Consider the following 24643-nt stretch of genomic DNA (forward strand, 5'->3'; position numbering starts at 1 on the left):
AGTTTTGCCTACAGCAAGTGTTCTACCCATTGCCATCATCACCGTCACCATCACCGTCACCAGCCTCTGGAGGCAGGGGCTTGGCGTGGTGCCTGTGATAAGAAGGGCCTGTTGAGGAATTGCAATTTTAAGGAGGTAGAAATCACAGGACTGAGATGGATTGGGCATGGGGGCGACCCAGGTTCTGCTTCTCGGCCTGTGAGTGGCACTGGCAGGATTTGAACCACTGTGTCTCTTGTCCCGCAGGTGATCGTGTGGGGGAACTACGGGCGGATGGAGCGGAAGCAGTTCATGGGTGTGGCTCGCGTGCTACTGGAGGAGCTGGACTTGACCACCCTGGCCGTGGGCTGGTACAAGCTCTTCCCCACCTCCTCCATGGTGGACCCAGCCACAGGCCCCCTGCTCCGGCAGGCATCCCAGTTGTCCCTCGAGAGCACCGTGGGGCCCTGCGGAGAGCGCTCTTAGTGCTGGGATGGGGAGGGGCTCCCCAAGATGGCCTGGAGACCACCCAGCCCTGACCTGGGACCCCAGGCCCAGGGGCACATTGAACAGGAGGACGGGGCTCTCCCCCATAGTGGGGAAGCAGAATGGGGAGACCTGCCCCCCTTGGGCCCCTCCTCACCCCTTCTTTGCCTCCTACCCCCTGAGACCTTCCCTCTCCCAACGGGATTGGCTACACTTTTGACTTGGCCGGTTCTTGACCTGGTGGATGTGGCTACAGTCCGGAGAAAGGAAAGATTGAGGTGGCAGAGCAGACCACTCTCCCTTCCCAAACTCTGTCCAACTTCTCCCCCTTTTTGCCTCCTCGGAAGCTTGCTGCCCAGAGCCAAGTCCAGAACCCAGCCGGCCATTTCCATGGTGCCAATTACCAGCAAGTGTCTTTCCTGCGGCACCGGGTTCAGGCAGCTACTCCTGCCCCAGAGATGAAGGGGCAGCTTTGCAAGGATCCGGAGCCAGCTCCCAGGGGCCCAGAGCCCCCACTTGAAGCGGAGCTTGGGCTTCCCTCTGCCTGCCTGTGGAAGGAGCTTTGCCGCAGCCTGTCCGAGTCCATCTGTCCGTCCCCTCCTGCCTGCCCCTCTTCTGGTGGCTCTAGGAATTGGGGTTCAGCAGGGACCAAAGGAAAGGAGGAGGTGCCGGGGGTCTGGTACAGACCCCCAGGTGCCTCGCTCCATGGGATTGCAACAAGCTAGTTTAGGAACCGCTGGCGGACTGGAAAGAATGTTGTCGTCTGTGTTCTGGTGGAGGAGCTGTGGAACCTGAGTTTCCAGAACCCCAACCCTAGAGAGCATTTGGGGGGTGCTGTATTGGAGGGGAGGCTAAGGAAAGTTGGGATTGGGATTGGTGGTGCCAAGATAAGGGTTTCTCAAATTGGAGAACCCCTCCTTGTTGCATGAGGTCAAAGGTCATCTTGTCTACCCCCCTGCCTCCAGGCCAGGGGGCTGGGGAGGCAAATAGAGCCCCCCTATTTTAGTCTTTTTAAACAAACCATCCTATACTAAGGGCAGAACCCACTGCCCCGGCCTCAGTTACCTTGGCTGAAGGAAAGATGATGGTACGAGAGAAGAGTGAAGATGTGTGAGTGTAAGAACTGGGAGATTCCTTTTCCAGCAGGCCTGGGTAGCTGCCTTCCCAGCCCAGCCCTCCCTGGGGCCTGCGGGAGCCCTTTTGCATGCAAGGGAGGATGGAGGCTGGCCCCTCTTTATAGAAGCACATTTCTGCCACCTCCCCTGGGAGGCACCCAGAAGCCTGCCACTCTTGACCTAGTCCCTGCTGTGTAGGGCATAGTCCAGGCCAGCTAGGTAGAGTTAGTGCTCCAAGCCCTGGGGCCTGTTCTTAGCTCATGCATAGTCCTTACAGAGTCCCAGGACCGGGGGTGGAGAGGAGACTCAAGTACATTCCAGGAGACCACTGTCTCCTCGCTGGCCTGGGCCTAGATGGGGCAGCCTGGCTCACAGGAGGCCAGCCCCTCCTCCTCCGCCCCCTTCCATCCCCTGTCCCCTGTAGGGTTATAGCTGGAGCTGCCTGTTAGACTCTGCTGTTCTGATTTATTATTCTTGGTACTGACTTTCTTTATGAGGCACTCCTAAGGGTTGTAGGACCTTGGCAGAGGGGGCCTGGCCTCCATCAGAGGGTGGTGTTTTCCCCTGAGGACACCCAGGCTGCCTTTGGTCCCACCCTGTTCCCAGTCCCGGTCCCAGTCCCAGTCCCACCAGGCAACTCCTTCCACCTGGAAATTCTTCCCTTCCCTTAGCCTGTGTAAGCCCTGGGTATCCTTTAAAGTTCTGGTCGATGTAGATCACCTCCACAGAGCTGCTTACCCTGCACTGGGAAGGGGAGATGGAGATGCTCCCTTTACCCAGGAAGTCTTCAGAGCTTCCTGGGACCGTGGTGGGTGGAATCCCAAGGCTGGGGGCAGAAGGAGCAGGGCTCCGGAGGGACTCACATTTGAGGCACAGAATTGGCCCCTTGCCTGTTTGTTTTTCTAACCAGTGTGATTTCTCTGCTGTTCGTTTATTACTCACCATTGGAATATTTTGAGCCAGGAGAGCGCCTTCTCTCTCCAGCCATCACTGCTGTGGTTGTTCGGGGGTAGCTTTTCAAAAACAGGGCAGAGCCTGGCTGTCCCAACCAGAGGGAGCAGGGGCTTGGCCCTGACAGCCTGAGCCCTTCCCCTGGTGTCTGCACAGCCTTTATAAAGAGAGAGAGAGAGCTCCGAAGCAATAACAACACCTGGGGGTGGTCAGTGAGGGCCCCCTCAATGATTTTCTTGTTTGTTCTGTGAAATCCCGCTCACCTCCTGGAGGGGTGGAGCAGCTGGGGGCTGGAGCCCTGTTTCTTTGTATCATCGTGAGCATGTGCCCCCTTCCCAGGGGCTGTGACCATTGGGAGTGGGAACTACAGTCTGTCCTCGCCAAGGGATGGGGGTTTGGGGAGGAGACTGACATTTTCATCATTAGCTTTGGAGAAGCTTCAAGCCCATCCTGTCCCCACTACTGCCTGACCCCTTGCTGACTCAGGCCGCACTGTTTGAAGAGGAGCAGAGAGGGTGGCACTGGGGGCCATAGGGGGGCTGGGGTCTCCAGGGAGTGACTCTTTTCAATCTCTGGGCCAAGATCACATGCAGGATACCATGGAAAGGAAGGAGCCCTCTCCACTCTCCTTCTCCAGAACCCCCTTTGCATAGTAAAGGGGAGGGGCCTTTGGGACCATTAGTCCATTTCCACTTTACAGACAAGGAAATCAAGACCTAGCTTGGGGGGAAAAGCCACCCCTGGAGTCACCTGTGTGTTCAGTGACACCCCCAGCCTGGGTCCCCTCCTCCCAATAGAGGCTGAGCTGGAGCCAGGGCAGTATGAGGTAGGGCTGCCACTGCCCATACCTCCTCCTCCCTTCTTTCTTTGAAGCCTAATGGCCCCCAAAAGATGGGCAGGACAAGCTGTAGCCCATCTGAGAGGTTGGGAAACTGAGGCCCAGAAACAGGAAGTGACTCACACAAGACCCCTCAGCAAGGGCGCAAAGGGGGAAGAACTAGGGGCTCCATTGTTCTTCAGGCAACAGGAGACCGTTGCTCCAGTGCATGTCTGCTGGGACAAGGATTCCTGGCCTCTAAGCCCTGGGCTGCATAGCCCCGCTGGGCTCCACCTCTATAAGCCAGTGACTTCCTGGGCCTGGGTCTGGGGGAGAGGGTTGCCAGGGAGACTTAGCTCTCCTGGGGGGCTGGCCCAGCTGACTGAGGGTACACAGGATTGGGTCTAGACCTTGATGCCTGGGTGGAGGCCCCCGGGAAGGGGCCATCGCCTCTTCAGGACCAACTGGTGGGCGAGTTAGGAAACACCAGCTCCTGCCTGGGGCAGTGAGGGAATGGGAGCAGCTGTGGGCGCCTCATTTCAGGGAAGTCGCCAGCAAACCTTCAGATGCAATGAGACCTGACCTTTCTATTGTGCTTTTCAGACTTCGTTTTCAGAATGCTTTTACCTTGAGTGTGCGCTTCTGCCCTCACAAGAGCCCCTGGGGAGTAGGTGGTGGCCTGTGCTGTCCTCCCCATTTCAAAGCAGGGAGCTGAGGTCTTGGGAGGGGAATGTGCTCACCTAAGGTCCCACTGTATTAGTGGGTGGGCAGGACTGGAACTCGGTTCTCCAGTAGCCCAGAGCTCACTCTTTTACACCCAGAGGTGGAGCAGATGGCTCTTGGGGTGGTTATGCACTTCACAAGCCAATTCCCTTCAGCCAGGAGCTCCTGGGTGCATTTCCGTGTCAGAAACAGCACCAAGTCCCAGCCCCTCTGGAGGCACAGCTGTTGCGTCAGGCAAGGCTACCTGCGTTTATTTATTGAGCAGCAGCGCTGTATCAGGCCCAGGGACCGAGCCCCGCTCCCTGTTTCCCCATGGTGTCTCTGAGGCCCTCTGGGAGGGCCCCACGTCTGGAGCGGCACCTCAGAGTGGACGGAAAGTATTAGCGTCCACGAGCTCACCCGACGCCGAGCCTGTGAGGTGGACCAGTGGTGCCCACTGAACCCAGTGCTTCAGGGAGGTCAGAGTGGAGCCAAACCCAGGGCTGTGGGCATCACCTCTGGAGCCCTTTCACTCTATGACTGCTTCCTGGGCAGGTGGCGGGAAGGCAGGAGCCCGGGTCCTTAGGCTGGGGGCCTCTCTCCATCCACCCACCTTTCCCTCATTTCCTTCTCTTGGAGCAGGAGCTGCCCAGGCCTTTAGGGAGGGAGGGTTTCTGGGGCCCCTGGGTTGGAGTGGGGTCGCGTTGCATTGTGTTCATGACCATGTAGCTCATGTTGAAATTAAAGTTTTTGGCTTTTCTAACCTGGCTCGTTGATGCTTTGTGTTGAGACAGCCCTATCTGGGAAGACAAGGAAAGTGGGTGTTTGGAGGCTTTGAGTGCCACGGGGTGCCAGGATGCCACACCTCGGGCTTTGTCTCTGCCCCCTTATGGTGAAGGGGCCTGTTCCAGAAAGTCCCGCCAGAGATGCATGAGAGGGAGCAGGGTTCTGGATGAACCCAGTCATTTTACAGATGTGGAAACTGAGGCCCTGGGAGAGGATGAGATTCTCCAAGGTCACATTGCTGGTGATTGATGGGACCCGGAAGACAGCTCGTCCCATGGCATTCTGCTGCGTCCAAGTGGTCCCAGTACGTGGCGGGTGGGTGACAGCAAGGCCTCCCTCATCTTGAATGGGTGCTGGCCAGGGACAGAGCATCAGCCGTCCGGGGGAGAGAGGCCGCCGTTCACACGTGGGCTGACTCCACTCTACACACCGCGCAGAGAATGAGATCGTTTAGCGCAGAGATTGACCCACTTGTCCACGCTGGACTGTACACGGTCCCATTTGGTCCACCTTTGTTCCCCATGCTTCTTGTAATGTGAGCATCTGACCTCACTAATTCCAGCGAAGATTCCAGTGTTGAAAGTTGCACGTTTCAACCGTTACTCAGAAAACCAGCCTCTTCACAACAGAAGAGTCGCTCTGGAGGGTCGGCTGTGACGTGGACCTGTGCAGAGCCTCTCCTGGGTGCTGATGTGGCCACGCCCTCATACAATTTGGACTACAAGGAATTTGCTCCTACAGGGTGACCCTAGAGCCTGCTTTGTGCTTATGATGTGACTGTAACATATTTTTGGAGAGGAGGGAGGGGACTTAGCCACAGACGGTAATGAGAAACTGCTCGTGGCAGAAGACGGCCTAGAGGCCCCTCACCCGTCTCCAATCCCTGGGGAGGGTGCCCTGATAGCTGAAGCCAGACCCTCCCGTTCCAGATTCGACCCCGGCCTGGGTGGGGTTGTCAGATGGACTTCCGCCGGGCCCCGAGCCTGGGTGCCTGCCCACCACTCACGACCCCTGGGCTCGAGGGGGGCGAGAAGCCCAGGTTGTCGCGGGCGCGTCTCTCCAGCTGGTGTACGTGGCAGGAGATGGAGACGGAGGCGGAGCCCCCGGAGCGGGCCGGGCGGCGGGGCAGCCAGGGGCCGCGGCTCTCGGGCGCCCCCGGGCGGCGCGGACTGGGGCGGCGGGCAGCGCGCTCGGGCCAGTCGGCGCTGGCAGCAAGGAAGCGCAGGACTACGAGGTTGAGGAAGGCGCTAATGACCGTAAGCCCCAGGAGGATGTAGAGGAAGCTGTAGGCCACGTAGGGGGTCTTCCTCTGCAGCACGTCGCCGCTGTGCAGCGCCGCGAAGTCGCCGAAGCCGACAGTGGTGAGGGTGATGAAGCAGTAGTAGTAGGCGTGGAAGAAGGTCCAGCCCTCGAAGTGCGCGAAGGCAACGGCCCCGAGGGCCAGGGTGGCGGCGCACGCCAGCAGCCCGGACACCACCAGGTTCTCCGTGGACACGCGTGGCCGCCGCAGGCCCAGGCAGCGCTTGGCAGCCAACAGGAGGCGCCGCACCAGCGCGTTCAGCCGTTCGCCCAGGCTCTGGAAAGTGACCAGCGTCAGCGGGATGCCCAGGAGCACGTAGAACTTAAGAAGACCTTGCCAGAGTCCGTACCCGGCGCGGCGTGGCCGTACCCTATGCAGAAAGAGCGGAGGGGAGGGCTGTGAGCGCCCAGCTCCGGTTGACTACAGTCCCGCCTGCAGCCTGCCTGCTTGGCGTCCCTCCCCGGCCCCGGGGCTGGAAGGGCATCTTCAAATACTAGTCCTAACTAGGTCATTCATCACCCCAAACTGCAGACAACCCAAGTATCCCTCGACTGGAGAATGAGTAAACAACCCGTGGGGCATCCAAACACTGCAATTCTTCTCAGCTACTGAATGAAGTCCTGTAACTTGCGGCAACGAAGGATGGATCTCAACTGTCTCCAGCTGCGTGGCGGAAGACAAGCTCCAAAGCCTACAGACCGCATGGTTCCATGTAAATGACATTCTGGAAATGGCAAAACTGTGGCGACAGAGAACAGATCTATAGTTGGTTGCCAGTAGCTGCGGTTAGGGACAGGCTTAACTACAGAAGTCGTGGTAGAATTTTGGGGGTTGATGGCAATGTTCTGTCTCGATCGCGGCTGCAGTTACCTGACAGGTATTCATTTGTCAGGCGTGTACACAGGAAAATGGTGAGTTCTACTGTATGTAAATTATGCTTTAATGAAAAAAAAAAAAAAGCAAAACTTGCCCCACTTTCCAGCTATACGCCGAGCTGCTTCCCCAGCTAGCATGTCCTCTCCACATGCCTTTTCCCCTGACTACCTCCCCCTCCACTGCTCAGCCTGCCCACACTAAACACCTTTTGGTTCTGATTGTCTGGCGTGGGGATTCTTACTGGGTCCCTTCAACTACTACAGGGAATCTAAACACGACTGGCCAACCTTCAGTCCTGGAACACCATGCCATTGCAGGGGAATGAATGGGTATCTCATTGTGTGTCTTTTCCTGGAAAGAGGAGCAGTCGCTTTCATGATATTCTCAAAGGAGCCTGTACCCCAGGAACAGTCAGGTGGATCTTCCCAAAAAGAATGTGCCTCCTGTAACAGATTGGCCCTACCTGCCAAAAAGCAAAAAATACAAATCCTTTGACTAACGTAGTTCCACAGTTAGGAAGTTAGCCCTTCAGTATACACACGTGAGCAAAAATATGTGTGCACTTGGGTCATAATTGCAGCACTGTCGGTCATAGTGAAAATGAGAAACAATATAAGTGTTCATCCAAAGGGGCCTGGTTAAATAAATTATAGTGCCATCCAAACCAGTTCTCAATCGAGAGTGGTTTTGCCCTTGAGAGGACACTTGGCAACATCTGGAGACATTCCAGTTGTCACAAATGGAGGGGGGAGGAGTGGGATGTCTGTGTGCTACTGGCATCTAGAGAGTAGAGGCCAGGGACACTGCTAAACATCTTGCAATGCACGGGACAGTCCCCACAGCCCCAAATGTCAGTAGTTCCAAGGCTGAGAAACCCTACAAACAAGAGGACGCAGCTCTTTAGAGACTGACATAAAAACACCAACAACATATATTAAGTGAAAAAAGCAAGATACAAAACTGTGTGTATAACGTCTATACAATGTATGTGTGTGTGTTTTAAAGGAATATATAGGCAGAGAATATATCTAGAAGGACACACAAGAAACTGGTAACTGTATTTGACCCAGGAAGGGGAATTTATGGGCTGAGAGACAGGGTGGAAGGGAGAATTCCTTTTCATTCCATACCCTTTTGTGCTCTGTGAAGTGTCTACTGTATGCATATATAACTTATTCAAAATATCAGCACTACATACATTTAAAGGCCTGTGGCTCCACTTCCACATTTCTGTTGCATAACCCTATCACTTTGCCTCTCTGTTATTTTGTGGAGAAAGGGGACCTGCTCATCACCAGACTGAGCTCTTTGAGGGCAGGGACGAAGGTGGTCACCTCTCTGTAGTCCCCATCACCAGGGTCCTGCACAGAGCTTGAGATAGACTAGATGCTCAATGAAAGCTGAAGCTCAACCAAGTTGAAGGGGGTGCTAGTGAGAAACAGAGGAGTTTCTTTAGGAATAAGAGGCTTCCAGCTGTTTGGGACTGTGCCAGGTTTTGGCAGAGAGTGAAATGAATAAAGATAATAACTAATAATGACAGTAACTAATCCACATACTCTGCATGGATTATCAGATTTAACCCTCCCAATGACTATATGACATGTTTTTATTCCCATTTTATAGATAAGAAAACTAGGTTCAGAGGGACAAAACTGCCCAAAGGCCACAGGCCTGAGCTATTAACCAGTACCCTCCATGGGCCAGAGCTATTACCCAGCACCCTCCAGGGGCCTGAGCTATTACCCAGCACCCTCTATGGACCTGAGCTATTACCCAGCACCCTCCACGGGCCAGAGCTATTAACCAGTACCCTCCACGGGCCAGAGCTATTAACCAGCACCCTCCAGGGGCCTGAGCTATTACCCAGCACCCTCCAGGGGCCTGAGCTATTACCCAGCACCCTCCAGGGGCCTGAGCTATTACCCAGCACCCTCTATGGACCTGAGCTATTACCCAGCACCCTCCACGGGCCAGAGCTATTAACCAGTACGCTCCACGGGCCAGAGCTATTAACCAGCACCTTCCATGGACCTGAGCTACTACCCAGCACCCTCCACAGGCCAGAGCTATTAACCAGCACCCTCCACAGACCTGAGCTATTACCCAGCACCCTCCAGGGGCCTGAGCTATTACCCAGCACCCTCCACGGGCCTGAGCTATTAAAAAGCATCCTCCATTGCTTCAGTGCCTCTCTCCCATCCAAGCAAAGCCCAAATTCCTGGGGCCTGGCACCTGGCTCTCTGCAAGGCTGGCTTAAGCCTACTGGACCACAGAGGGTGGTGGTGCCCCCAAGTGGCCAGAAAAGGCAAAATTCCTCCTGTTTCCACTTGAGTCTCTTATATCAGCCTCCCAGATGTACCTCAGAGGTAAAGAACCAGGATAAGAGGCCAAAACACCCTGGCAAGCCTCCAAAGAATGTGGACAAGGCAGAGAGAACAGGTTGATGGCATCCCAAAGCAGTGGGCACAGTAACCCGGAGGGTCTCAGGCTGTACCAAGATAGGAAGCAGGGGTGTCCATGTGGACAGGAGGGGGCAAAAGAGCTGAATAAAAGCTGGGGCCATGTTGGCAAATAACAAATTATTACTAAAGAATAGTGCCTACTTGGCCTCAGGCACTGTCAAGCATGTTACACGCTTGACCTCCCTGAAACCAGCAACCACCCAGTGAGGTAGGAACAGTTGCATTTTGCCTTTGGGGAAACCAGGGCTTGGACAGGTAGAATCAGTTACCAGAGAAGGCGCGTGGTAAGAGAGATGAGAACCGAAATCCAGTCTCTGTGATTCCAGAACTCACGCTTTTCACTCCACTGCAAAAGCCACAGCTCACATTCACTTGCAAGAGCGTTATGGAGAAACTTTCCCCAAGGCACTGGCTTTCAGGCTGGTGATCCAAGCCCCACAGGGGTGCCTAGACGCTCACAGCTGGAGCCCGGGGAGTGGCCAGCACCAAGCCTGGAACCCTGCAGAGCCCGCTTCTCTCCTTCTTGTTCCCCCAGGCTTAGGCTCAGCAGATACCAGCCAGATGGTAGTCATGGCAACAGCTGGTGGTCCAGATGCTCCAAAGGAACTGCTCTGCATCCCCCAGGGCAAGGTCCAGAGCCTGTGGTTATCAGTCATTCCTTTAACAAGTATTTATTGATCATCTACTGCATGCTAGGCACTGGTCATACAGCAGTCCCTAAGACAGACTAGGTCCCCATTCTTTTTTTTTTTTTTTTTTTGAGACGGAGTCTCGCTCTGTCACCCAGGCTGGAGTGCAGTGGCGCGATCTCAGCTCACTGCAAGCTCCGCCTCCTGGGTTTACACCATTCTCCTGCCTCAGCCTCCCGAGTAGCTGGGACTACAGGCGCCCTCCACCTCGCCCGGCTAGTTTTTTGTATTTTTTAGTAGAGACGGGGTTTCACCGTGTTAGCCAGGATGGTCTCCATCTTCTGACCTCGTGATCTGCCCGTCTCAGCCTCCCAAAGTGCTGGGATTACAGGCTTGGGCCACCGCGCCCGGCCTAGGTCCCCATTCTTATGGGGTAACAACAACAATTGCAATAATCAAAAATCTATCTTTTCTTTGTAGTGCTCTGTATGTGTCGTTTTAGCACAGGCCCTGTCTGTGCATAGTCTGTCTCCTGGATAATAACTCTCACCACAGCCCTGAGATAAGGCCAATTAGCGACACTATTTTACAGAAGAGAAAACTCTGGCTCAGAGAGGTTGAGCAACTTGTCTAAGGTCACACAGCAAGTGTGATGCAACCAGGCAAGGAAAAGCAACTCCAGCCTCTTGGTCTCCGAGCCCCGCTTCATCTATCTCCAAGCCCCTTGGACGTTTTCTGAGCACTTCCGGGTCACCCAGCCTCTTGGCAAACTCGATTTACTGATTCCTCCCGTCCCTGCCTGCGTAGGCTGACAGCTCCATTCAGCAGAGGGAGGCGAGGGAGGCGAGGGAGGCGAGGGAGGCGAGGGAGGCGAGGGAGGCGAGGGAGGCGAGGGAGGCGAGGGAGGCGAGGGAGGCGAGGGAGGCGAGGGAGGCTCGGTGAGCCGAAATGACCCGTCTGAAGTAGCTCAGCTGGGCGGGGGCAGAGGTGGGACCGAAACCCAAAGGCGCCGCGGGACGGCTGGGGCTGGAGCGGGACGGAGGGAGGCTCCGGGCGGCTCACCGATGGTAGTGATGACGGTGATGGAGAAGTAGAAGGAGCCGGCGAACTTCCACTAGCAGCCGGCGCGGTGGGGCTCAGCCTGGCGCTCCAGGCGCTCCAGCTCGCTGTAGTCCTCGGCCGAGAAGCCGAACTTCCTTCGGAGCGCGCCCCGCTTCTGGACCAGCAGTCGCTGGCGGCCACTCTCCGCCTCGGACTCGAGCGCGTCGAAGACAGCGGCGCCCACCAGCAGATAGCAGAAGGTGCACAGGACCAGCCCCGCAGCGCGCACGCTCGGCCTCCGCATGACGCCCCGGCCCCGGTACCCCCGCCCCGGTCCCAACCTGCTCCATGTGCCTGGACCGCGCGCTCCACCCCCTGCAGCCACTGCCCCACGCGGCAGAGTTGTGACGGGCGGGGCGGGGCGGGGCGGCTGCCGGGCACCTGGAGGCTGGGATCGCCACGTGTCCGGGACCAAAGAGCCACTCCCCTGTCCGCCTCCCACGCGCCTGCCCGGGGTTCACGTGTCTGCGAATAGTGAGATCTGAAGCAAAGGTCCAAATCCCCGGGCCTGCAGAAATCCTGTTCCCGCCGCTAACTCATGTTGTGACCTTGTGCCTTCCTGCCTTCCTGCCTTCCTGCCTTCCTGCCTTCCTGCCTTCCTGCCTTCCCTCCCTCCCTCCCTCCCTCCCTCCTTCATTCCTTCATTCCTCCCTCCCTCCCTTCCTTCCTCCCTTCCATTCCTTCCTTCCTCCCTTCTTTCCTTCCTTCTTCCCTTCTTTCCTTCCTTCCTCTCTTACTTTCATTCATTCCTCCCTCCCTCGCCTCCTTCCCCCCCTCCTTTCATTCCTCCCTCCCTTCCTTCCTCCCTTCCTTTCATTCCTTCCTCCCTTCTCTCCTTCCTTCCTTCCTTCCCTCCTTCCTTCTTTCAGTCAGTCAATCCTCAGACAAATATTTACCAAGCACCTACTGGTGCAAACAACATTCCTGTTGTAAGTAAAGGTGAAGTCCTAGTAAGGAGGGCCAGCTAACAAACAAACAAACAAAAAACTAATTTAAGACAAGAGTGATAAAGAAGGAAAGGGGATAGTTTCTTGGGGAAGGTGAACCCCACCACCTAAGGTGGTGCTTAAAAACAGAACTGAGCATGGCTTGGCAGCCAGAACTGCAGGGAAGCCAGCGTCGCTGGAGCCAGAGAATTGGGGTGCAGATACTTTGGCGGAGCAGAAGGAAGACAAAGAGGCAACTTCACACAGGGTCTTACAAGCCCTTATGTGGGTTTCTTGAAAGCCATGGAAAGGCTGTATTACAAACACAGGCACACAAACACACACACGCAACACCACCACAATGATCTGATTTATATTTTTTAAACAGCCTCTGGCTGTCATGGGGAAAAGGGATGGTGGCTAGGAGTGGAGGCCAGTTCGAAGGCTAGTGTAGTCCAAATGTGTGAAGATGGAGAGAAATGGGGGGACCCGGGATGCACTGGGGAGGTGGAGTTGGACACGCAGCTGACCACATTGCCCAGCCTTTCTTGCACTTAGCGGGGTCTATGTAACCAAGCCTTAGCTCATGGAACATGGGCAGAAGTGACGTATGCCACTTCCAGGCCTGGCCCATAAAACCCTGCCCCACACGTGCTCTGTCTCTTTTCCCCACTGGAAGGCTGAATGCAGAGACCTATGCTTTAGATGAGAGGGAGCCCACAAGACGGGAAAACTGTGGGGCTGAATGACACATTGCAAGGTCGTCCCCCAACCCCCAATCAGGAGCCCGGGTTTTGAGCTTCTGTCCTGTTGTATTAAGTCGCTGACATATGTTAAGCCCCTGAGGCCCAGCCTGCAGCCTAGGCCCTCCAGGTCCCAGAGGAGGCTATACTTCCATATGGAAGCCTCTAGAAAGGAACTCAGTCCTGCCAGTGCCTCGATTTGAGCCCAGCGAGACTTGTGTAGCCCTCCACCCTACAGAACAAGACAATAATACATTTGTGTTAAGCCACCAAGTTTGTAATAACTTATTGCAGCGGCAACAGGGAACTAATACAGTGGGTGTGAGGATTAAATGAACCAGTAGATGTGGAGCCGGAGAGCTGAGCTTGGCCCTGAGGATTTGTCTAGAAGTGTGAGCCGCCGTTACAGATATCACAAGTGATCAGATGCCTGGGGCCTGTAGGGATGTCCGACCCGGTGCCTGTCCGACTCAGTTCCCAGGCAGAATTGGGCCCCAGTACCTGGTAAAGAGGGCCTTGGATCCCTTCTTCTCCCGAGAAGCAGGATGAAGCTCAGTGGGCCGGAAACAGGGTGCTGGTGCCACTACCTCAGCCTGATTTTTAGCAACGGCATCAGCAAGTTTAACATTCCAATTTCTGCTCAGACTTCAGAGGAGCAGAAACCTGGGCTAAAGTCTCAGAGTCAGAGTGAGTGGGGCTCCAAGGACCCACAACCCAACAAGAGCCCAAAAAGAGTTTGTGGAGACAGTGGGATGCGGGGAATGGCCTGATCTTCGGGGGAAGGGCAGGGCCCACTCAGGGGAGAGTTAATGAGGGCCTGGTTGTGGACACACCTGGAGTCAATAAGACCTGAGTTTGAATTCCTCCACTCCCAGCTGGGTGTATTAGTCCGTTGTCACACTGCCATGAAGAACTACCTGAGGCTGGGTAATTTATAAAGGAAAGAGGTTTCATTGACTCACAGTTCTGCATGCCTGGGGAGGCCTCAGGAAACTTACAATCATGGCACAGACAAAAAGGAAGCAAGCTATGTCTTACATAGCAGTGGGAGAGAGAGAGAAGGGGGCGGACTGCCAAACACTTTTAAACCATCAGATCTCGTGAGAACTCACCTCACTATCACGAGAATAGCATGGGGAAAACCACCTCCATGATTCAATCACTTCCCACCAAGTCCTTCCTTCAACACACGGGGATTACAATTGGAGATACAATTTGGGTGGGAACACAGAGCTAAACCATACCACTGGGTGTCCATAAACAGAACACTTGTACTTCCCTGTGCCTTGGTTTTCCCATCTGAGAAATGGGGGTAGTAATGACGCTCACCCCATAGGACCATGTTGAGGATTATAGAAGCTGTTTTGTGCTACTATCCAGGTGCCCCTTAGCCAGTAGCTGCTTCTCCTCCTTTTTCACAACTGTCTGTGTGCAGATGTCGAAAATTCTTTTTCCATAAGCAGGGGCAGGGCCAAACACTCTGCCTGTGCTAGGCATAGTCACATCTCTCACGGGACTCTCACCTTACAGCCCAGGACACAGAGGCACTTAACCTGCCAAGAGATACTTAACCTGCCAAGTCCTCCCAGCCAGGCTGTGGCTGAGCCAGGATTGAACTCAGGGCTGTCTGGTTCCCCAGGTCATGATCCTTGTCAGGCCAGGTGCTGCTAGCTTTATCCCCCTCCCATTGCCTCTATGGTTCTCACTTTCCTTGTCTCCGGGATGGGGCCGAGGATCTGTGGCTGGCTGTGCTCCCCCACTGTTGTGAGGGTCCCATGATGCACAGCTGAGAGGCGCTTAGGTGTGCCCACTGGGGGTGGGTGTTACTGGGGCCATGGGGGATGTGTCTGGCCCCATCAGGCAGGTGACTCTGCCCTGTACTTGGCATTTTTGGTTCAGTGGCTCTATTTTAAGCCAGAGGAGGTTAGACTTTGAGTATGTGTATTTCTCAGGTTGGAAAGCTGTCAGCTGAGCAGTCACCAAAAACAGCAACACCTGAAACATCTCCCTCTTCATCTTACCTCTCTGCCTCCTCCCCTCCTTCCTCCTTTGAAGACCTAAGGGAACCCAGGGATTTTCCTCTGTCCCATCGCACCAGAGGCACACCTGCGTCCCTCAATGGGGCCTTGGATTTTCTTCTTTCAGAGCTCCAAGGTTGTCAGCTTTGAGGATGACAAAAAAGGCAATCCCAGTCCCAGGCTGGGCGCTGAGCATGCTTTTAAGCACTTAGGAGTCTAGATCCTTCTGAAGCCTTTGTGAGCCAGTCAGGCCATTCCCATCTCAGGGAGAGGAAACTGAGGCTCAGAAGGAGAGAGAGAGACTCACCTAAGGCCACACAGGGTAGGGCAGTGGCAAGGAAGAACATGGGTGTCAGAGTTAGCCAGACCTTGGTTCTGTCTTGGGCAAGTAACTTCACCTCTCTGAGCCTCAGTTTCCTTGTCTGTGACCTGGGGTAGGAATGTCTGCCTGACAGTGTTCCCATAAGCATTAAATGGAGTGTGTGAAGAACTGCTCAGCACAGAGTATGCCCAGCAAAAGTTAGTACTGCCCTCCACCCAATTAATTTCTTCTTTGCCCTTTTCCACACTATTCCCCAGGACTACTGGGATCTTAAGGGATTGATTTTTTATAATTAGACTATAGCCCAGTAATTTTCCAGAAAGCCAGAAGACCTGGCACATTCCCTAATAAGATCTCTCTCTTGTCTCTCTCCTGAAAGAATTGATTATTTTAACCTCAGGGGACAGTAGGTGCCAGCTCCTTAGAGGTGGCAGCTGTGGCCTTTCTGTAGCCTGATTATCATTCAGGGATCTAGATGACCAGAAATTAAAAGCTGTCTCTTGCTGATTTAAGCACCGTTGCTGGTAGGAATTTGGGGTCTCTCATAATTTTCTGGGCACTGAAAGACAAAACATACGGTTTGGGGGATCCAGAGAGATGGAACCTTGAGTATCATCAGAAAACACCATAGCCAAACCCAGCAGGGGGAGCCATTGCTCCCAGGCCAATGAGGATATTATTTGGGGAACAAATGACAACTGTCTGAACAAGACTCTCTCTCTGATGGGTTTTAGGCAGGGCTGCTCAGAGAAGTCCTAATATGTGTTTGTGACCATTTAGTTGGAGCCATTGAGAGTTTGTTCTTCAGCCTCATGAGGATCCATATCTTTGAGTTAACGGAGTTATTAAAACCCTTACTCTGGGCCGGGTGCGGTGGCTCATGCCTGTAATCCCAGCACTTTGGGAGGCTGAGGTGAGTAGATCACTTGAACCCAGGAGTTCAAGACCAGCCTGGGTCACACAACGAAACCTTGTCTCTACAAAAAATACAAAAAAAATTAACTGGGCATGGTGGTGCACACCTGTAGTCCCAGCTACTCGGGAGGCTGAGGTGGGGGGATCACTTGAGCCTGGGAGGTCGAGGCTGCAGTGAGCCATGATCACATCACTTGAGCCTGGGGAGGTTGGTCCATCAGCCACTGCACTTCAGCCTGAGTGACAGAGTGAGACTCTGCCTCAAAAAACAAAAAAAAAAACCTTTGCTGTGGTTTGTTTTAGATTTGAAAATCTAACTGATAGGAGTATAGAGGTTTGCTAAACCATTCTCTCTACTTTCATGTATATTTGAGAATTTTCACAATAAAACTTTTTTTTTTTTTTTTTTGAGATGGAGTTTTGTTCTTGTTGCCCAGGCTGGAGTGCAATGGCACAATCTCAGCTCACTGCAACCCCCGCCTCCCAGATTCAAGCAGTTCTCCTGCCTCAGCCTCCCGAGTAGCTGGGACTACAGGCACGCACCACCACGCACGGCTAATTTTTTTTGTAGTGTTAGTAGAGATGGGGTTTTGCCATGTTGGCCAGGCTGATCTTGAACACCTGACCTCAGGTGATCCACCCTCCTCAGCCTCCCAAACTGCTGGGATTACAGGTGTGAGCCACTGCACCTGGCCAATAAAACACTTTTTAAAAGAATCTTTCTCTCTGTCCATCCCACCCTATTTTTTCCCCTGCTGTTTATTTGGTCTGAGTAGGCGGTGACTCTGAGAGTTAGAGTAAATAAGAACATTGATTGAGTAGTTAGTATGATCCAAGCACAAAGCAGGCCTCACTTCATTTAATCCTCAGAACAACAGTAGGCATTGTTAATTCCACCCTATAGATGAGGAAATTGAGGCTCAGAAGGATGCAGAGATTTTTTTCAAAGTCACAATTGCAAAGAGAGGGGGAGCCAGCTGCTGAGCTCTTGCTCTTGACGGTGGCCCCTCCCTGCCGGTGAGAAGCTTAGCATGGTGCTGTTACAGGTGGCAGTTGCTGCCGTATGGCAATTTGAGCCCAGCTGCTACAGACAGAGGCCTGTCCCTTTTCCTCCTGCCAAGGACCACCCTCCCTTTCCCAGTCAGCATAATATATTGGAATCAAGAGCTGTCTGTCTGAATCAAAGGGGGCAGGACTTGCATTGCAGAAGACATCATGGGCTAGAAAGAGTCAAGGCAAAGGGATAAAGAGTCTGAGACGTGAAGAAATACATGTGCTAATGTTAGTGTAACAGAGAGCTTCCCTATGCAATGCCTTAGCCAGTAACCATATGTGGCCATTTATAGTTAAATTAATTAAAATTGAATTAAGCTGAAATTTCAAGCCAGGTGCCATGGTGTGCGCCTATTTTCCCAGATACTTGAGAGTCCGAGGCAGGAGGATTGCTTGATTCAAATATAGGCTGTCTGGTTCCAGAAACCTGCCCTTAACATTTATTCATAATCTTCGCTTTATATAGGCTAAGGAGGCTTTTGAGGGAAGGAAAGCTGGTATAATGTCCTGAAGAAAGTCCCGCAGGCGCTGGGCACAGTGGCTCATACCTGTAATTCCTCTCAAAGTGCTGGGATTACAGGCGTGAGCCACTGTCCCCGGTCAATTCTGGTTTCTTTAAAGTGGGGCAAGGACCTGCAGACATTTGTATAGCAACTGGAGTGCAGAATCCCTCTAGATTCTTGTGGTTATTTTTTTTTCCAGATGTTTTGTAGTTGGTTCTTCCACACCTAATTTGACAGTATTCTTTTTAGCAACGAGTCTTCATTGAGTTTTCAGAAAAACAAATCTCTTCCTTTTGCACTCATATTTCATCAGTTTATGGAATATCTAATTCAGTTACATTGTTACAATATTAAGTGTGCCTTCTGCAAACTGATTTGGGAACACACCCAGCGGACTGTTGGCAAGCATGCCCTTCTACAGCCAAGAGCCCCAGGGGCCTAGAGAATGGCTTACTAGCCATAAGCATTCAATGTGCCTGAGGCAGTAGCGTTGCATTCAGACAGCATGGAGAGCACTGGTTAGCCTGGCAAGCTGGTTAAACAGATTAGTAAAAGGACTTTGTGCACTAACTCTGGAAAAGACTCCATAGTGTGGAATTGTCTCCGGAAGACATTTGCCCCACTGGAGACTACATTTCCCAGCATCCCTGGCATCTAGGTATGACCATGTGACTAGTCTCCACCAATGGAATGTAAACAGGAGTGGTGAGTGTCACTTCCAGGCAGGGCCTTGAGGAAGCAGGTGAGCTTCTCCATCCCTGTCTGTCTAGATACAGAGAACCCCAAAGCCCTGCAGGATGGCAAAGCTGCAACATGGAAGTCACCCGGATCACCACGTAAAGGAAATCTGCTCTCCAACCAGGAACAAGCACCTGCCTTGCAATATTAGGTAAGAGATAAACTGCTATTGTGTTAAGCCACTAGATCTTGGGGGCTGTTTGCTATAGCAACTAGCATTACCCTGTTTAATACACTTCCCATATAGGGCTGTCTTGAGGATTAAGTTAAATGACACACATGTAAGAGACTCTTAAATGGGACTTTTCCTGTTGTCTCAGATTTACAGCCAAAGCCCCAAAGTCAAGAACGGACAAGAGGTGTCAAATACCACCGTATCATGCCTGCAGGACTTTTTTTTTTTTTTTTTTTTTTTTTTTTTTCCGGAGATAGGGGTCTCACTCTGTCACCCAGGCTGGAGTACAGTGGTACGATCTTGGCTCTGCAACCTCTGCCTCCTGAGCTCAAGCTATCCTCCCACCTCAGCCCCCCAAGTAGCTGGGACTATAGGTGCGAGCCACCACGCCTGGCTAATTTTTGTATTTTTTGTAGAGATGGGGTTTCACCACATTGCCCAGGCTGGTCTCGAACTCCTAAGCTCAAGCAGTCCACTGCCTCAGGCTTCCAAAGTGCTGGAATTACAGGCGTGAGTCACTGTGCCCACCCCCTGCAGGACTTTCTTCAGGATGTGGAAGAAAGCTTTCCTTCTCTGAAAAGCCCCCTCAGCCTACATAAAGCAGAAGATTATGAATAAATGTTAAGGGCAAGTTTCTGGAACCAGACAGCCTGTATTTGAATCCTGTGCCTAAAACTCACTAGCTGTGTGATCTTGGAAAAGCTACCTCACCTCTCTGGGCCTTAGTGGATGTAAGATGCCATTAGTAATAGTACCTACCTCATAGCCTTGTAAGGTGCACATAGTTAGGCTACTTGACTGTTAAATAACATTCTTGAGGTGAAGGGCCAAGCTTGATTCAGGGAAAGTGTAAAATATGATATGATTGGATGTTGAAACTGGACAGAAAGGCATGGGCGAAAAGGAGAGATTTCATTGAATGTATTGGAAAGGCAATGGTTGAAGAAAAGCTAAATTCATTTTTGTGTATCCCTCATCATGTTCAGATTATTCAATAAACCAGTTAGACACATGAAATATATAGATCAGCTTGGGGCACACTGAAACCCTCAATACATCTTAACTCAATACATCTTAACTATTATTATTCAAAATTGTGCCAGGTCAGGAACGAAATCCTCTCTAAGCTTTATTACTTTTGAGTGAGAATACAAATTAATGTTTTTGGGGTGGTAGAAAGCAATGATCCACATACTTCTGGGTTTTCATAATACTTCAATGTTTTAAAATTTATTTTTATTTATTTATTTTTTTTTTGAGACAGGGTCTCACTCTGTCACCCAGGCTGGAGTGCAGCGGCACAATCTCAGCTCACTGTAACCTTCACCTCCCAGGTTCAAGCAATCTCATGCCTCAGCCTCCTCAGGAGCTGGGATTACAAGTGCCCGCCACCACACCCAGCTAATTTTTTTTGTATTTTTAGTAGAGATGGGGTTTTGCCATGTTGACCAGGCTGGTCTTGAACTCCTGGCCTAAAGTGTTCCACCCGCCTCAGCCTCCCAAAGTGTTGGGATTACAGGCGTGAGCCACCATGCCTGGCCAATACTTCAAAATATTTGTGAATCCAAATAAGAATGGCAACTCCAATTGCAAAGTGAGAACAATGGGAAAAAATCTGCAAGTGCTGTTTATAATCACCTTCATTTTATAAAAGAATGAATTTCATAACCCCTGGAATTAGGAAGGTCATAATCTCAGAGTAAAGGACAGTCCTTCAGATGGAATCCATTTAACTGAAGAGAATTCACTAGGTTGCCCTTATTTTTAGTACAGTTTACTGGCCCATGTTTGGAGACTCCAGATATAAATTACCACAAAGTGTATAAGCATTCAGAGCTGTTATCCCTCATGATGGTCCTACAAAAGTAGGATTGTCATAGTCTATTCAGGCTGCTCTAACAAAAATACCTTATGCTAGGTAATTGATAAGCAACAGAAATTTATTTCTTACAGTTCTGGAGGTTGGGAAGTCCAAGATCAAGGTTCCAGCAGATTGAGTATTTGGTGAGGGCCCGTTTCTCCTGGATGATGGCAACTTCTATGTGTTCTCACATGGGGGAAGGGCAAAGGGCTAACAAGCTCCCTCAAGCCTTTTTTATAAGGGCACTAATCTCATTCAACCCCCAAAGGCCCCATCTTTTAATACCGGATTATGTTTCAACATACGAATTTTGGGGGGACACAAACATTCAGACCACAGCAGGGAATGTAGTCTATGAGGATATGGAGTTTCCAAAGATTTGGTGACTTGCTCAGGGTCACCCAGCTGGGTTCAGGCCTGGTCCCAGGGTCTCAATGCTCTGGGAAAAAAAGTCTTTTCCTCCAGGGTAATTATGTGTTGGAGGGATCTCTGTTCCACGTGGTCATCTGGGGATCCAGGCTCCTTTCTTGTGATCTTCCATGTCCTAAAGCTGAAATTCCTCTTCTGGAGACAACAGGCCCCCAAGGGATCTATGGATGGAATTCAGGAATTCATGAACTTGAAAGAGAAAATAATTGCATCTTTATTTACACTAACCTCTGACATTTAACATTTCTTTCCATTATGAATCTAGATAACAAAGTGGTATTAGCAGTACCTATTTGTTGCCAATAGAAATCATAGATATTTTCATATTATATTGATGTTATTATAGATAACTTTAAATACTGTTTATACTATCATGACATTGAAATTATGGTAATTAGACTAGATCTTATTGTTTCATGTGTTAATAAGGAATCACTATATCACATACTTTTTACATTTTGGTTACTACATTTTAATAATTTGTTGCCTTTGTAATTCCATGTATTTTATGCATTTAAAGGTATTAACTGAGAAGGATACCATAGACTCTACCAGCTGCTCAAGGGGCCCTAGGTTCATAAAGAAAGGTTAGGAATCATGTTCTAGAGCCTTGGAGTCCTCTACCGGATTCTCTGCATGTGCCCAGAAGATTACGACAGAGATGGAGTCTGAAAGATTGTAAGGATCCAGGTCTGGAATCACATCCCATGGCCAGACCTCAGTCACCTGGCTGGGAGATGTGGTTTTTTCTGGGTGCTCAGGAGGAAAGAGGAGATAGTTCAGAGACTAGCAAGCCAGACTCTGCCCCATTATGTCACTTGCAATGACTCAAATTAAAGAGACGCTGGGACCTCTTGTCCAGCATCCTCTGATTTGTGCAGGTAGTAGGAGGGAGGGAGGTACTGGGCACCAGGTGCCAATCTTCCTCATTTTATCTGCAGGTGCAACAAGTCTGTATTGCATGGAGACAGTTCTAAGGATGGTTGAGATTGAGTTTCTCAGATTTTCCTTTTGTTCTTCCAATGTACTGGCTGTTTTGTGTCCCCAAGAACTTACAATTTATTGGGGGCTGGTGAAATTAGGACAAAATGTACATCATTGAAAATAGAATTATAGCTTGCATGTATACAAAGCTTTAGAGTTTGTCAAGTACTTTCATAAGCCTGGGCTCATCTGGTCCTTATTACAGCCCTCAACAAGACAGGGCAAGAAGGATCATTCCCATATTCAGAGTTGGAAACTAAGCTCAGAAAGGAGAAATGGATGCTCAAGGTCACAAACTAGAGGCAGAATCAGGGCTACAGTGGTCTCAATCACCGTTCAACAGGCATGTATTAAATACCTACTATATCCCAGGTTCTGTGCTGGGGTCCAGGGATACAGAGATGAACCAGAAATCCACTCAGCTTCTAGGGAGAATGCCCAATAGAAAAGCCAAGAATCGATAGGTAATTATATTACCACATATAATTATATTTGTCAAGACTCTTAATTGAAGAGATAGGAATCCAACTCAAATTAGTTTAATAAGAGGAATTTATTGGTTCACATAATAAAAATTTCAGAAATGTAAGGCTTTAGGCATGGCTGGATCCAGCTTCTCAAACCATATTCCCTGAAATTTGTTTCTCTTATTCTCTGGGGTGTGTGTGGGTTCACTTTTCAGACAGGGTCTCATCTCATGGTGACAAAGATAGCCCACAGAGATTCCAGGCTTATCCGCTACTAGTCTGGCAACTTGAGTCAAAAGATCATACCTCTTTCCCAATTGTTCCAGAAACAGTCTTGAGGTTGACTCTCATTGGCTGGAATGGGGTCACATGACTATCCCTGAACCAATCACTATAATTTTGATTGACCAGGCCTGGTCACATATTGGCGTCTGCATCTGAGGTGCTTTAATCAGCCTCCTTTGAACCATGGGGACTGATGTGGAAGGCCGCCCAAAGGAAAATTGGGGGACTGTCCCTCAAAGAAAAGGGAAAATATACTGGGAAGGCAAAACCAACAGAGGCCCCTTATGGCAATGGTGGTGATAGTACTGGCTGCTATGGGAGCAGAGGGAGGAGGCAATCCAGGCTGGAAGTTGGGGAAGGTAAGGCAGGAGAGAGTACCAGGCACAGGGAACATCGCATGTATAAAGACCTAGTAATGAAGAGACCATAACACTTGGGAAACTGCATATAGATGACAGGTGGGATGGGAGGGACTATAGTGAGATTGCAAGACCAGCTAGAAAGCCAACTGATAAAACACTGGGATGGTCTGGAATAGGGTTGATGCTAAATTGCAAAAATGGCTGTCATTATTTATTCCTTATATTCACGCCCCATCACAAAGGGAAATCTGTTTCTCTGCTCCTTGAATCTGGGCAGGACTTATAAATTTCTTAGGCCAGTACCAGGCCTAGGCCTCAAAAGAGACCTTGCAGACTTTCCCTCTGTCTTCTGGAACTCTGTCCAGCCACTCTGTAAATGAGCCAGTGCCATTCTGCTGGATGGTAAGAGACACATGGAGCAGATCTGAGCCATCCCACCTAAGTCCCTGTGATGTGAGCGAGCCCAGCTAAGAAAGGCAAAGCTGCTACCCAGCCAACAGCTGGCTGCAGATGTATGAGACCGCCCAGCTGAGACCAGAAGAACCACCCTGCTGAGCCCATACCAAATTGCCAACTTCAGAATTATGAGCTAAATAAGTAATTGTTTTAATCCACTAAGTTTTGAGGTGGTTTGTTTTGTATGCAGTAATAAATAACTCATACAGGGGATGTTTACAGGAATAAAGTGTGTGATAGGGGAGGCAATATTCAAGAGCTTTTTAAGGAAAAATAACCAGATCTTGATGACCATCTGGATGCAGAGGGTAATGGAGATAGAGGGTTGGGCAAGTGCTGGGAGAACAAAGAAGGGGAAGTTGGCTCATTCATTCATTCATTTCATAAATATATATTGTGTACCTTTCTATGTCAAGCAGAATGCTGGAAGCTGGTGACGCAGTGGTAAACAGGACAGCTGCAGCTCCTGCCCCCATGGAATCTGGGTTTCAGCAGGTTGAGTTTGAGACTCTGGTGGATATCTAGGTGGAGCCGTCCAGTAGAAAGTCTGCTGACTTCCCATCCATTACTTTCTCCACTGCCTCCTCCCTGATCATCTCCCACTTCTACCTTTCTGTCCCTAGTCATGTGTCCTTAAGTAAGTCTGCTCTCTCTTCTGGTCTCACTTTGCGCATTTATGACAATAGCAGGAAGGGAATGAGAACTCCATGAAGTCCTCAGCTTCTGTGAGGATAGGAATGTGTCTGTGCCTTGCCCTGCAGACTCAGATGGAGAGGCTGGGTCTGTATTTATGATTGGTAAACCTAGGATGGGCTGCTTGTGTCTGGTCAACTGGAAGTAGCAGGATAGCAGACAAACCCAGGGATGAGGCTGAGATCCTCTCAGAAGTGGTGGCCCAGTCACAGAGCCACTTGTCACATGAGAACAGGTATGATTCATAGAGTAATGAATTAGGGCTTCTAAGCCTGAAAAAACAATGGCATAAGGTCACCAGAAATCACCAAGACAATCCAGACCTAGAAGCAGAGATGGGGAGGACTGGCAAGGATGGATCCCCTCTTTATTCAGAGTAGAAGATGGTTGCAGAATCAGGGGTTATCTCCCCAAAATTCCTTTTTTTTTTTTTTTTTTTTTTGAGATGGAGTCTCGCTCTGTAGCACAGGCTGGAGTGCAGTGGCGCGATCTCAGCTCACTGCAACCTC

General features: G+C 51.0%; 2 protein-coding genes and 1 long non-coding RNA gene across 4 annotated transcripts in view; 2 read left to right on the forward strand and 1 right to left on the reverse strand.

Annotated features, from left to right (window-relative positions):
• LOC105496416 (regulating synaptic membrane exocytosis 4) overlaps positions 1 to 4813 on the forward strand; it is a 57767-nt gene extending 52954 nt beyond the window's left edge. The window contains exon 6 of the mRNA XM_011766815.3: positions 247 to 4813. Within this exon, the coding sequence (XP_011765117.1) occupies positions 247 to 465 (219 nt within the window). The 3' untranslated portion in view covers positions 466 to 4813. The remainder of the gene's footprint in view (positions 1 to 246) is intronic.
• An 898-nt stretch (positions 4814 to 5711) lies between these two features.
• On the reverse strand, positions 5712 to 11503 carry LOC105496417 (potassium two pore domain channel subfamily K member 15). Its single transcript, XM_011766816.2, is given in 3 exon segments — positions 5712 to 6462; positions 6465 to 6506; positions 11166 to 11503. Coding segments are annotated over 3 exon segments (996 nt in total). The 5' UTR covers positions 11449 to 11503; the 3' UTR covers positions 5712 to 5791.
• A 6898-nt stretch (positions 11504 to 18401) lies between these two features.
• LOC105496412 (uncharacterized) overlaps positions 18402 to 24643 on the forward strand; it is an 87644-nt gene continuing 81402 nt past the window's right edge. For both annotated transcript variants that reach the window (XR_011613318.1, XR_011613319.1), the window contains exon 1: positions 18402 to 18573. This is a non-coding gene — a long non-coding RNA (uncharacterized lncRNA). The remainder of the gene's footprint in view (positions 18574 to 24643) is intronic.

The sequence above is a fragment of the Macaca nemestrina genome, chromosome 15 (genome assembly GCF_043159975.1).
Source record: "Macaca nemestrina isolate mMacNem1 chromosome 15, mMacNem.hap1, whole genome shotgun sequence".
Lineage (NCBI taxonomy): Eukaryota > Metazoa > Chordata > Mammalia > Primates > Cercopithecidae > Macaca > Macaca nemestrina.